The sequence below is a fragment of the Macrobrachium nipponense genome, chromosome 24 (assembly GCF_015104395.2).
Source record: "Macrobrachium nipponense isolate FS-2020 chromosome 24, ASM1510439v2, whole genome shotgun sequence".
NCBI lineage: Eukaryota > Metazoa > Arthropoda > Malacostraca > Decapoda > Palaemonidae > Macrobrachium > Macrobrachium nipponense.
In genome coordinates, this window is record NC_061091.1 from 10,735,432 (window position 1) to 10,749,057 (window position 13,626).

Sequence of the window (13,626 nt, forward strand, 5' to 3'; positions counted from 1 at the left end):
CCCAGGGCAGGCAGGTAGATCACCTGACCTACCGGTAGCGAGTGGCGCGAAATTTGAATTTCTGTCGGGGACGACGGAAGTCTTAGCTATGTATATATCTGACAGGTAAGTTCATTGTATGAAATTATATATACCTGCCAGGTAAGTATACATTAAACTTTGTTTTAAACATAAAAACTTCATTTTAATGTATGACACTTACCTGGCAGGTATATATAGCTGATTGACACATTCGGAGGTGGGTCAAAGACAGCAACATTATTAGAGTATAAAAAATTAAAATTATCAATTTACTCTAAGTTCCTTACCTGCTAAGGTAGCTGACTTCATAGTCCTGCCTCTAAGCCTGCTTAAACCTTAGGAGGTCTCAACAAGGAAGTTGTCCTGTATGTTGAAGAAGCTAAGACTGGAACTGACAACTGGGAGTGACCAATGTGTTGACAGAACCCTACAGCCCTCTTATGCACGGCATTTAAGCTAGAATAGATCATTTACCTGAACTACACACACACCACACCAAGATAATACTAACAAGACTGATAAAAGTAAAAAACACTTTTCTCAGACGACCAACAAACAACAAACACCATCACCTGATAAAATTACTTAGCTTAAAAGAAGGTTATGGGGTGGTAACTCCTTTGCCCAATACTGTACCAGAGGACACGTATGGACCTAGCGTCTGACAAGTTATCAAAGGTTGTCTGAATATCCCTAAGATAATGAGACGCAAATATTGAATTAGTTCTCCAAAATGTAGATTCAATAATCTCTTTGAGGGCTAAATTCTTCTTAAATGCTAATGAAGTCGCAACTGCCCTGACTTCATGAGCCTTCACTTTCAAAATACCGAAGCTCTGTTCTTGACACAACATGTGAGCTTCTCTAATCAACTCTCTCATAAAGAAAGCTAGAGCATTCTTAGTCATGGGTCTACTGGGGTCTTTGACTGAACACCAAAGAGCATCAGAATTCCCTCTGATCTCTCTTGTTCTCTCAATATAAAAACGTAATGCTCTCACTGGGCAGAGAACTCTTTCTTGTGCATGTCCCACTAAATCAGAAAGACCCAAGACATCAAAGGATCTTGGCCAAGGATTAGCAGGGTTCTCATTCTTGGCCAAAAAACCTTCCTGGAATAAGAACACACTGCGTTACCATGTCTCCATCCCACTTTCTTCAATATGGCCCTGAAGCTCACTAGCTCTCTAAGCCGTTGCCAAGGCGACTAAAAAGATAGCTTTCTTAGATACATCTCTCAGAGAGGCTTTATCTAAAGCTCAACTTTACTAGAGGTTAGATGCCTCAAGACAACATCGAGATTCCAAGCAGGTGGCCTGCATTGGGGCTGTTTCTTGGTACCAAATGATCTAATCAGATCTCTAAGGTCCAAATTATTAGAGATATCCACATCTCTGTGTCTAAACACTGAGGTCAACATACTTTTATAACCTTTGATTGTAGAAATCGACAATCCTAAATCCTTCCTCAAGTATAGAAGGAAGTCTGCGATTTGGGTCACCGAGGTACTGGATGAAGACACTTTCCTCTTCTTACACCACTTCCGGAAATTCTCCCACTTCGACTGATATACTGGATTGTGGAGGTTCTTCTGGCTCTAGCCACTGCACTGCCACCTCTCTAGAATATTCCCTCGCTCTGACAAGACTTTCGATAGTCTGAACGCAGTCAGACCCAGAGCGAGGGTATTCTTATGAAACCTGTCGAAGTGGGGTTGTCTGAGTAAATCTACTCTTAGAGGAAGAGTTCTTGGTGTATCTACTGTCCATTCCAGTACCTCTGTGAACCAACTTTGGGCCGGCCAAAACGGAGCTATTAAGGTCATCCTCGTTCCTTGGCTCTCCCTGAACTTCTTCATAACTTTCCCCAGTACTTTGAATGGAGGAAAAGCGTATACGTCTAGGTTTGTCCAATCCATCAGGAAGGCATCCACTGCCACTGCTTCCTGATCTGGAACCGGAGAGCAATAGGTTGGTAGTCTTTTTGTTTTGGCTGTCGCAAAAAGATCTACTACCGGACGGCCCCACAATTTCCACAGGCTCTGACATACTTCCAGGTGCAACGTCCACTCTGTCGGAAGAAGTTGTCCCTTTCTGCTCAACAGGTCCGCTCTGACATTCTTCTCCCCCTGGATGAACCTGGTGAGCAGAAAAACGTTTTCCTCTTCCGCCCAAAGTAGAACTTCCTTTGCCAGCATGTAGAGGGGAAAAGAATGAGTCCCTCCTTGTTTGCGGATATATGCCAGAGCCGTGGTGTTGTCCGAGTTGATCTGCACTGTCTTGTCGCGTACCAACTCGCTGAAGTACTTCAAGGCCAAGAAAATCGCCATCAGTTCCTTCCTGTTTATGTGCCAACTTGCTTCTTCCTCGTTCCAAAGACCCGACACCTCTTGAGGGCCTAATGTCGCTCCCCAACCTGCGTCCGACGCGTCGGAAAACAAGATGAGGTCTGGGCTCTTCTGTTGGAGAGACATCCCTTCTGCTAACCTGCCTGGAGTTAGCCACCAATTTAATTCCTCCTTCACTTTGGCAGGAATTAGAAACTGGAAGGAATCCGGTTGCGATTTTCTTGGCCATGCTTCTTTTAGGAAAAACTTTAGAGGTCTCATGTGCAGTCTTCCTAGAGAAATGAACCTCTCTAGCGAAGAGTGTGTGCCCAGTAAACTCATCCACTCTCTTGCTGAGCATCGGTCTTTCTCTAGAAAGTCCTGCACCTTCCGAATACATAGGGCTTGCCTTTCGGGGGACGGAAAAACCCGAAAAGTCGCTGACGATATCTGAATCCCCAAATAAACTATCTGTTGCTGAATCCCAAATAAACTATCTGTTGCTTGGGATTCAGCTGAGACTTTCCTAGGTTTACCAAAAGACCCAATTCTTTTGCTAAATCCAACGTTTGTTTCAGGTCCTCCAGACATTGACTTCTCGATTGGGATCTTATCAACCAGTTGTCCAAGTAAAAAGACACTCTGATCCCTCGTAAGTGCAACAACCTTGCTACATTGGACATCATCCTCGTGAACACTTAGGGGGCTGTGCAAAGGCCGAAGCACAGGGCCTTGAATTGAAAGACCCTGTTCTGAATCACGAACCTTAGATACTTCCTGGATGAATCGGAATATGAAAGTATGCGTCTTGTAGGTCAGGGTAACCATCCAGTCCCCTGGACGTACCGCTGCCAGTACTGAATCGTTCGTCTCCATAGTGAATTTGTCTTTTCCACGAAAACATTTAGTAGACTTACGTCCAGCACTGGCCTCCAACCTCCCGAGGACTTCGCAACCAGGAACAACCGGTTGTAGAATCCCGGAGATTCGTGATCCAGAACAGGTTCTATGGCTCCTTTCTCTAGCATGGAAGAGACTTGATCCTACAGTGCCATTTTCTTCACTAAATCGTTGTAATTTGCCCCTAGGGCTCTCGGAGATGTTGCGAGAGGAGGTCTCTTTAAGAAAGGAATTTTGTAACCTTCCCGAGCTACGTTGATGGCCCAGGGATCTGCATTCATGTTTTGCCAAAACTTCCCAAAACAAATTCTTGAAGTCTGGCTCCTACTGCTGTCTGAGGCTCAGTTCTCATTGCTTAGAGGTGGTCTTGGCTCCTCTTTTTCCGGGTACTCTCTTGCCTCTAAAGGCGGGTCGAGCGAAAGTTCTGCCTCGAAAGGGCTGTTGCGAAGGCCTTGATTCCTTTGGAGTTTTCTTAACCAACTTGGATGGTAAAAACTTCCTTACTGACGAAGAGAAGATTCCTTGAGTGGCCTTCTGAGATAGAGCCAGCGCTATATCCTTAATAACCTCGGAAGGGAAACAGTGGTTTGAAAGGGGACGAGAACATCAACTCCGATTTCTGAGAGTTGGAAACACCTTTCGAAGCGAAAGAGACACAAAAGCGACCTCTTTTCTTCAGTACTCCTGCTGTGAACAATGATGCCAGTTCATTCGCTCCATCTCTCAGAGCCTTGTCCATGCAGGACATAATGCTCTTAGCCACTTCCTTATCCTGAGAATTCTCGTCTTCTAAGGTGTTCGCCAATGCTCCCAAAGACCAATCTAGAAAATTGAAGACTTCGAAAGTCCTAAAAATTACTTTAAAAAGATGGTCAAACTCGGACGAAGTCCACCAGACCTTGGCAGACTGCAACGCCTGTCTGCGCGAGCTGTCCACTATACTGGAGAAGTCCCCCTGGGAGGAGGCAGGTACTCCCAGGCCAAGACTTTCTCCAGTAGCGTACCATACTCTCCCGACTTCGATGCTAACTTGGCTGGGGGAAAAGCGAAAGAGGATTTCCCCGCGTTCTTCTTGTCCTTCAGCCAGTTATTCACACGTTGAAGAGCCTTCTTAGCCAAAATCAAAAGAGCCATCTTGAGGAATGATGGACTTCTTTGGAGTCTTAGTCTTGGAAAACTGAGACAGGGGAGATAAAGGCGCCGTAGTTGGAATTCCCCTTCAAAAATAGAATGAAGACGTGAAGTGAGGATCTTGTAATCCGAAGAAGGTTCCACATTCTTCTCCTCAACAAAGTCCAATTCTTCTTCTGCTGAAGAAATGTCTTGCAGATCACTATCGTTCTGACGCTTTGCTGACGGATTAACGTCCTGCCGCCTGCGTCCTGCAACCAACGAAGTATCGGTGTCCTGCCGTCTGCATTCTGCAACCAATGAAGTATCGGTGTACTGCCGTCTGCGTCCTGCGTCCATCGTAGACACATCCGCTTCCTGCCTGCCCCCCCACCGCCTGTGTCCTGCGTCCACAAGCGGTCGGCGCCTCCTGAACGTTTGCGTCCTGTTTCTTCAGAAACCATCTTCTTCTTCCTGCGTCCTGCATCCTGAAACACTACCAACGCCGTCCTCGTAGAGCCAGTGCGTCCTAAATCCTCGGTGAGCGAATACTTGTCTTCCGTCTTCTTGGAAGACTTAACGGGAAGTAAATCGTCCTTAAGCCTCGAAGATCCTTGCAACAGGGCCATCCCAGAATTAACGAGAACTGCTAGCTTAGACTGCATTTCCCTTAAGAAATCCTTAGTACTATCTTCCTGACGGCCAGCCGCAGAAGGAGGAGGATGACGAGAAGGACTAAGACGTAAAGGAGAGCGATCTTGAACTCTACCCGAAGGAGAGAGAAGAGGAGAAGACAAGCAAGAGGACGGGGGAGAATCTCTTGCCGAAATCCAGGAACGTAACGGCCATACCGAGTCCTCTTTCGAACGAACGATCTTCTTCCTCTTGATCGGAACCGCGTCCCCGTCTTCCGAGGAGGACAAAACCTCCGGGCTACTCCAAGCCTCACGATCTTGAGAACGTCTATCCTGAGTGGTCGATGTCCTTAAAGTCCCTCCTGAGGGGGCGAGACACTACCGAATACGATGTTCCCGCTCTGATGTCGAACCATCCGAGGACGCACACTTCCCAGTTACGCCCTTTTCTGTGGCGAACTGCAACAGCCTGGGATCTTCACAGGACTGTTCGAAGGGACGTCTGACCGTGACAAAACCTCTCTCGCCTCCCTTCGACTGTCGACATGCCTTCTCCCTTGGGTCTGGGAGCTTGACCGAGGTCTAGGTCTAGGAGCACGAGAGAGACGATCAGACGCCCCCTCCACTACACTTTCACTCACATCAAAAGCACTGACTTTATCTGTAAGGCGCTGTATTTGGTCACCCATGGACGCAAGGGCAGCGAACACTTTAACAATCTGAGTATCGTTCGCCTCCTCCGATACAGCAGCGGGCGCAGGAGATACCTGGGGAGAAGGTACTACCATCTCTACATTAGAAGGAGCTGGAGAGGAAACACATTCACTCCCTTTACTAGAAGTATTCGACCTCTCACTACGAGAAACAGATCTCCTCACCGATCTTCTCTAACCTTTCAACATATTTCAAATATCTTCCACTCCTTCTCTGACAAATTCTCACACTCAACACACCTACTCTCCCAAGTACACAACATTCTCTCTACACTTCTTGCAAATAGTATGAGGGTCGACCGAAGCCTTCGGCAACCTTACCTTGCACCCCCTCTTTCACACAAACTCTAAACATACTACCAGTGTCAGACATATTTAAAGAACAATCCAAAGCGAATGCCAAGCTAACTTTTCCAAGTACGATACCAAAATCCATGAAAAGTCAGCAACGAGAAAGAAAATCCTAGCATGGAACCACCCAACAATGTTGCTGGTTCGGCTGGCAGAGAAAATCTGGCCCAGGTGGGAACGGTTCCTGGCGCTAGCGCCATGGTAACGGGGTGGTGGTTGCCTGAACTACTAATAGGTTACTAGCTTTTGCCGCGAGATTTGAAAATTTCTGCCAGGTGGAACAGAGAATATAGCTATATATATACCTGCCAGGTAAGTGTCATACATTAAATGTAACTTTCAAAATTGTGGAAGAAAATCTGTATACTTTTGCAAGACTGCTCAAAGACAAACAAATGGTGCAAACATGTTTGTGTGCACTAGCATGCAAATATACTAGTAAACAAACTAGGAACATCTATCATGAGTGACATACGGAAACAATGTGAACATACTTTTCTAATTCAGTGAAGGCTAAGTATGGCTGCTCGAGGAGAGTGGGTGAGGTTTTATTGTGTAGAAAATAACTATGAGTCTAACATGAACCATAGCAGACCTTGGTGGAAGACAATTGCATAAAAAAAGACATGCTGGCACTCACAAGCACTTTAAAATAAGGCAAGTTGTAAGCAACATCGTGTGTATGCCCACAATTCAAGGACCATACACACACTGAATAAGAGGGTTGTGCTAACTCAACCATGCATGCCGAGAGCAGCACAGGTGAAGAGCCAATGCACTCGCCACATAATGGGCAGATGACCTGAGCAGTCTTCCTGTCTGTGAAGGCATGGGAAAGCTAAATGAGTAAAGGCATATGGTATCATCACTGCCTGGCTGTATAGAATGCAAAGCAGAACTTTCCAATCAGGGAAGCCTGCATGAACTGCTAGAGCCAAGGAAGTTGCACTATCACTGCCTGGCAGTAAAGAAAGTACACCAAGCAGAATTTCCTATCAGGGAATCCTGCATGAACTGATTGAGCCAAGGCAGTTGTAATGCTACTGCCTGGCAGTAGAGAAGTCCAAGAAGTCCTAGAAGGTACAGACACTTCACATGGGATTGGGTGGCTTCTCAATACATGATTGCTCTCTTTCTCTCTCTCCCTCTCTCTCTCTTATGTAAAGTAGAAGACTGTCCTCTAGATCTTCCGGATTCAGAAAGGGTTTGAAGCGAGGGAGCTGGGTAAAGGAGCAGGTTGATTATCCAAAGGACTAGGAATGGGGGACAGAGATGGCGTTGGTACAGAAATTACAGGACACATCTACCGAAGACTTAACAGAACTATCTAGTCTTATTCCCTATTATTTTACTTTCGGCTCTATCAGCTGCTTTACGTTTCCTGTTTTTGTCTAATTTACTTAATGGGATTCTAATACCCTCCATTTTTGGCATCCTACCACTATTTCACCCAAGGGAGAAAAACACAGACGGAGAAATAGACGAAAATCAAAATCAAGCTGACCGCTCGCAACTGACCCTCAGTCAAGAGCCAGCAGAAAACTAATGCTAACTCTCAACTGGGTTATTCCTTCCTTACCCTGAAAATGGACAGGGCAATTATTATTATTAATAGGGCTTAGTTTTTCCAGACCTCTGAGGACAATTAACCTACACAAACTAGCATTACTGTGAATTTCAAAATTCTAAGCTGCCGGCAAGTGAAACTTTAGGGAATATAATTATACCTGGTAAGTTACATAAATAAAATTCTTGTACATATATGTAAGTATGTTTACAATGTCAAAAAGGGCATATATACATATGAGTATGTCAGCCATTAATTACTGCACATGGCTCATGTTGGGCAGGCCTCTAGGACTTAAGAAGATATGTTACTTGTGATTCCCAACGAGCTATTACATAGGTGTAACACCATAAGCCCCTTACCAAAACATAATCTCAGGATCTACAATAAGCACATCCTAGTAACCCCGGTACTGAAACACAGCACCAATCCCAAAGGACTGATGGAAAAGTGTAGGAATTCACATGCCCAGAGGATAAGCGTAAACCTCAAAGCAAAAACTACAACAGGTACACCACAATGACCCTTCAGAGGCAATAGCTGGGTATATGGCCCAGTCTAAAAACTGTCCATGAGAAAATAAAAAGAATAAAAATAATAAAGTGACCTGGATATCTTGAAAATATACCATGTACAGCTGACCCCTAGTATTTGTGGGGGCAGCCCCCAGTTAACGGTGCGGGTTCCATTCTTGGCAGGGTGCTGATAAGCGAAAATCCGCCATTAACCAAAACTTGATTTATTGCACCGATAACCAGTTAATGGCACCCCCCTGTTAGGTATGTTATGGCATCATAACTTCATTATCAACACCATAAGGCGCCGATAACCGAAAATCAGCGTGTTATGGTCCATAAATTGCCGATTACCGGATCACCATTAACAGAGTCCGCCAATAATTGGGGACTGCCTGTACTATGTTCCATAGAAAAATTCCACGAATCAGGAGTACATGAAACTGGAACTGCAAATAGGCGAGGGTTGACTGTACTGTTCTTGGTAGTCCTTTTCTCCATTGCTGACACAAGTGGGAGCCAATTCACCACATACGCTCCATACTTTACCCTAATAGGATGGCACCAACATAATTTGCGTGGGCATGAGTAGACTAAACCCATCCTATTTATATTGGAGAGCAATATGGAATGATTTATGCCAAAAACTAGCCCACCCTTGGAATTCATGGGTTTGCTCCAAGGGATATCTCCATCCTTGAGTTTTCATCATGACATATTAACACCTTCATGTCTAAACATTCCCACTACAGTTTCGACTATTAGCTTTAATATGGATTCCAGTTTCAGCTATGATACCTTTTCCTGTAAATAAGGGCTGAAAATTTTTAGGACAGCGAAAAATGCACCAATCTTTAATCTAAATGCATCCTTTAAGACTCTTGGTTTCGAACATCGGAAAAAATTCCCAAAGTAGTCCTACATCAAAGGAGACTAACACTAAAGATGAAAAGAATAAAACACGGGAATAAAATTTCCAAATAAAAAGCTAGCCAAGTTACTTATTTTTCAGAACAATCATCTTCCAACAAAAAATCATGCTTAGCTATATCCAACTTCCAAACACTAGGCATATATATAAACAAAGAGGTTTGTCAGCTGTTTACATATTACTCCTTAAGGGAAGAAGGCCATGAAAGTTGTAAGCCTTAGTGTTGCCAAAGTAATTAAGGATAAAAGTATGAATTGGAAATAAAAATATCTGTCAGTATTACTAACCAGTATGCATCTCTCTCTTTCTGTCGTCGTAATCTAGATGTGCGAGGAGGAGTTCTGCCCAGTTCACTAAAATCTTTCATATAACGTGCAAGTTCCTCCTCTTCCTGTGAGAAGGAGTCCAAACTTTCAAAAGTTTCTGTCTCTGTTTCAGCCACTTCATCACTGCCACCACTCCTGGAGAGAAACATGTGAAACATTTAAATTACAGTATGTACTTTCATTACATTCAACTAGAATGCTTTATAATTCTTCTGGAAACTTAAGTTACACTCTCCTACCTACTATCACAAGCATAGTGAATACCTATACAATTTTCTTGTACTACAGTACACTAGTATATAGGAAGATTCCCTAAAGCTTCCATAACTAATCTTCCATAGAACCAGCATCTTATTAACAAGAAAAAAAAAAAACCTTCTTTGTAACATTTATCTAGTGAAAGTATCTCCCTTACTGAGTGTCAGCCCACAACACTTTTATTAAGGTTTCATAATAATGTATGCAGCAGTAGATATTAAATATGTTACATAGTCCTGAACCACAACACTGCATCTACAAATTACAACAATACATACACACTTTTTCTAAAATACATTAATAAACTTTGAGACATATTGAAAAATGAAGAAAATCTTGTTCCTGAGAAAGTACCTGATTTCAAACACTTCAAACCAAAGGTATGATTGGTAAAATGAATGTTGACAAAATAATGAAGGAAAGTCTAACAGTATACTATACATACAAATTTGTTATACAGTGAAAATGTGACATTTTTGAAAGTAAAATGTATTTTTCCCTAACCATACAAACCTGGAGTCCTTTACTTAGGATAGATTGCAGCTCAGCTGAAACTACCGGCTAATACATTCTTTTATATACCAAGGTAGTAACTACCTGCCCGGCGGTGGGGAAGCACCGCCTCCCAACCAGCTCACTGAGTCGTCACTTTGATTACAGCCAGGACTTTGATGATGACCCCTGAATCAAGGGGGTGGGTGTTTGGCAGTACCATACCAGTAAAGACTCCAGGTTTGTATGGTTAGGGAAAAATACATTTTACTTTCAAAAATGTCATTTGTTCCTACACCATATACAAACCTTCTGTCCTTTACTTAGGAGACTCATCCTAAGGTAGGGATGGAAGGCCTGTCTCGCTGGCTGAGAATGGAACCCGGGATGCCAGGACCCGGGCTTATAGCGCGGGGCCGTGGATCCTTCACCACCCGAGCCATGGTAAATGCAACCTGATGGCTGACTGCCTGGGTATCAAAGGTGTGAGCGTAGAACTCTCTCTGGCAACCAAAACCAGGCTATATAATCATAACGGGTTTGTTGGGTTGCAGCACACTCCCCTTCGGAAAGGAGTGTGGAGACTGACTTCTGTGTGCCAACAGAAAAACCACTAGTCGGACATGGAATGCTTACCAGTGTCGAAATCGGTGCCAGAGAACAGGTTTCAATGCTGTGGCCCCAAAGCAAGGGGAAAAGATGAACAGAAAATAGGCCAGTCATACACTCACATTCACCCCCAGGCCTGATAAGGAACCTCGATCCTCAATTCGATACTTCCGACCTCTGAGGGCACAGAGGCAGCTAAACCACTTGCTGAGCGGCTACCACAGGATCAAGGTTAGTTGTGTTGAGGTAGCTGTGGGTACAGTCTCTAAGGTAAAACCTGGTGAAGGTGGAAGGGTGAGACCATGTGCCAGCTTCTTCTTAAAGGTAAGAGATGTGCTCATTCCACACACATCATGAGCCTTCAATCGACTGGTACCAGCAAGTGGAGAAGAGGGAGGGGAGGGGGTACAGCAAATCACCTCTCGAATCCAATGTGAAATGGTATTCCTTGTAACCCTCTTCTTTGACGGGCCCATACTTACAAAGAAATGTTGTAAGTGTTATCAGAGGACAGAAAAGTAGCTCATCTGGGTCTTCGGTTGCTGTGCTCAGGCTCATAGCCTGGAACGAAGAAAACCGAGAATCGACCTGGGCCAGATTCTGGGATTTTGCAACAAACTCAGAGACCAAACTGAAGCAGGCATTGGTCCAGCGCTCAGTATGAGCAACAGTATAGACTAGGCCATGAAGCTCGCTGGCTCGCTTGGAGGAAGCAAGGGCGAGAAGAAAAACCGTTTTCGGGGTCAGATCCCTATCAGATGCCTGGGATAACAGTTCATACGGAGCTCTCTTCAAAGACCTGAGGACAGCAATGATGTCCCAGGGAGGAGGCTTTGCCAATACCGGAGTGCAACCCTGTTCAAAGCTTCGTATGAGCATAGAGTTATTACAAGGAAGAGAGATCGATTCCCTTCAGTCTGAGGACTTTGCTCAAGGCCGAGCAATAGCCTTTTACCGCCGAGACCGAAAGGAGCTCCTCTCTCCGGAGGTAGAGTAAGAAGTCGGCAATCAACAGGATAAGAGGCTCCGAGAGGAGAACAGCCTCTCCGAATGACACCAACCACAGAAGATGGCCCACTTGGTCTGATATACATACGTTGAGGACTTCCTGAGGTATCCTGACATTACTGATGCAGCCTCTCGCGAAAAGCCTTTCGCTGTGAGGAGCTGCTGGATAACCTCCACGCTTGAAGATGTAAAAAGCTCACCGCACTGTGGAAGATCCTCACATGTGGTTGGCATAGGAGGTCGGGAAGTGGCGGAAGCACTCTTGGAGTCTCTACCAGCAGAAGTAGAAGGTCCGGGTACCATTCTATGTGAGGCCATTTCAGCGCTACTAGCGTCATGGACAGGGAAGGTGTGGATCGCACTCGATTCAACCCCTGCCTAATCAGGCAAAATGGCGGAAAAGCATAGACCTCTAGGGCATCCCAGGGGTGCTGGAATGCGTCCTCGAATGCCACCGCCAGATCTGGAACTGGAGAGCAGTAAATTGGTAACTTTCGATTTAGAGCGGTAGCGAACAGGTCTATCGTTGGGGAACCCCACAAAGTCAAGACTTTGTTCGCTATCCGAGGAGCCAAAGACCATTCGGAGCTAACGATCTGTGTCCTCCTGCTCAGAATGTCCACCATGATGTTCCGTTTGACTGGAATGAACCGAGCTGTCAACCCTACCGAGTTGAGAGCTACCCATTCGTGAATCCACACTGCTAGTTGGCATAGCTGCAGAGACACGGTACTGCCTTGACAGTTCACGTATGCCACTACAGTGGTGTTGTCACTCATCAGCGCCACCGAGTGACCTGTCAGAAGAGAGCTGAAGTGCTGGAGTGCCAGGAAGGCAGCTCGAAGTTCCAGCACGTTGATATGATCTTAACAACATTCCTGGTCGGACCATAAGCCCGAAGCCAGGTGTTGCAGTAGGTGTGCGTCCCATCCCTCCTTGGATACATCCGTAAACAGGCGAAGATTGGGTGGACGAGACTGGAGAGGGGAGTCCCTCAACATGTTCGCGTCGTCCAGCTACCACCTGAGATTGGAACGCATGTTCTCCTACACTGGGACTAGTTCGTGAGGAGAACCGTGACTTTGCGACCAATGATTCTTCAGACCCCACTGAAAGGATCGAAGGTGCATCGGACCGTTTGGAACAAAGTATTCCAGCGAGGCCAGATGTTCCAGCAACTGTTGCCACTGATGTGCTGGCAGCTGGGACTGTTGAAGGAAGGGCAGAGCGACACTCCGGAAGCGTTCCAGTCTTTCCGGTGTCGAAAAGGCTTTCCTTGCAACGAAGTCAAGGATCATACCGAGATACAACAGTTGTTGAGAGGGCTCTAGAGAGGATTTCTTGCGGTTCACCATGATCCCCAGATCGTGACAAAACGCCAGAACCCTATCTTGGTGGAGATGAAGCAGTTCCATCAAGGGCGCCAGTATCAGCCAATCGTCTAGGTAACACAATAGACGAATGCCCTGCGATGAGCCCATGTCGACCAAAACATAGGACCTTGTATTGGAACACTCTGTCCGCTACAACAAGACAAAGATACTTCCTGGACAACAGATGAATTGGGATCTGGAAGTATGCGTATTTTAGGTTGATCGTCACCATGTAATCCAGAGGACAAATGGCCTGTCTGACCATGATGGGGTCTCCATCCTGAACGGGGTTTGCTGAACGAACTCATTCAGGGCTGAGAGGTCGATGACCGGTCTCCAGCCTCCAAACGCCTTCTTTACAAGAAAGAGTCAGCTGAAGAAGCCTAGAGACTAGGCGAGGACCTCCTCGAGAGCAGCCTTCCCCAGCATGTCCTGGACTTTCAGGCGAGATCCTTCCTTGATCCCTGACAATAGGATGATGACGTCTTCAG

At 45.4% G+C, this 13,626-nt stretch overlaps 1 protein-coding gene across 1 annotated transcript in view; it reads right to left on the reverse strand.

The window, feature by feature from the left end:
* The window catches only part of LOC135205441 (mitogen-activated protein kinase kinase kinase 4-like), a 95,572-nt gene that overhangs the window by 69,769 nt on the left and 12,177 nt on the right, over positions 1 to 13,626 (reverse strand). The window contains exon 2 of the mRNA XM_064236030.1: positions 9,357 to 9,530. Coding sequence (XP_064092100.1) covers positions 9,357 to 9,530 — 174 coding nt within the window. The remainder of the gene's footprint in view (positions 1 to 9,356; positions 9,531 to 13,626) is intronic.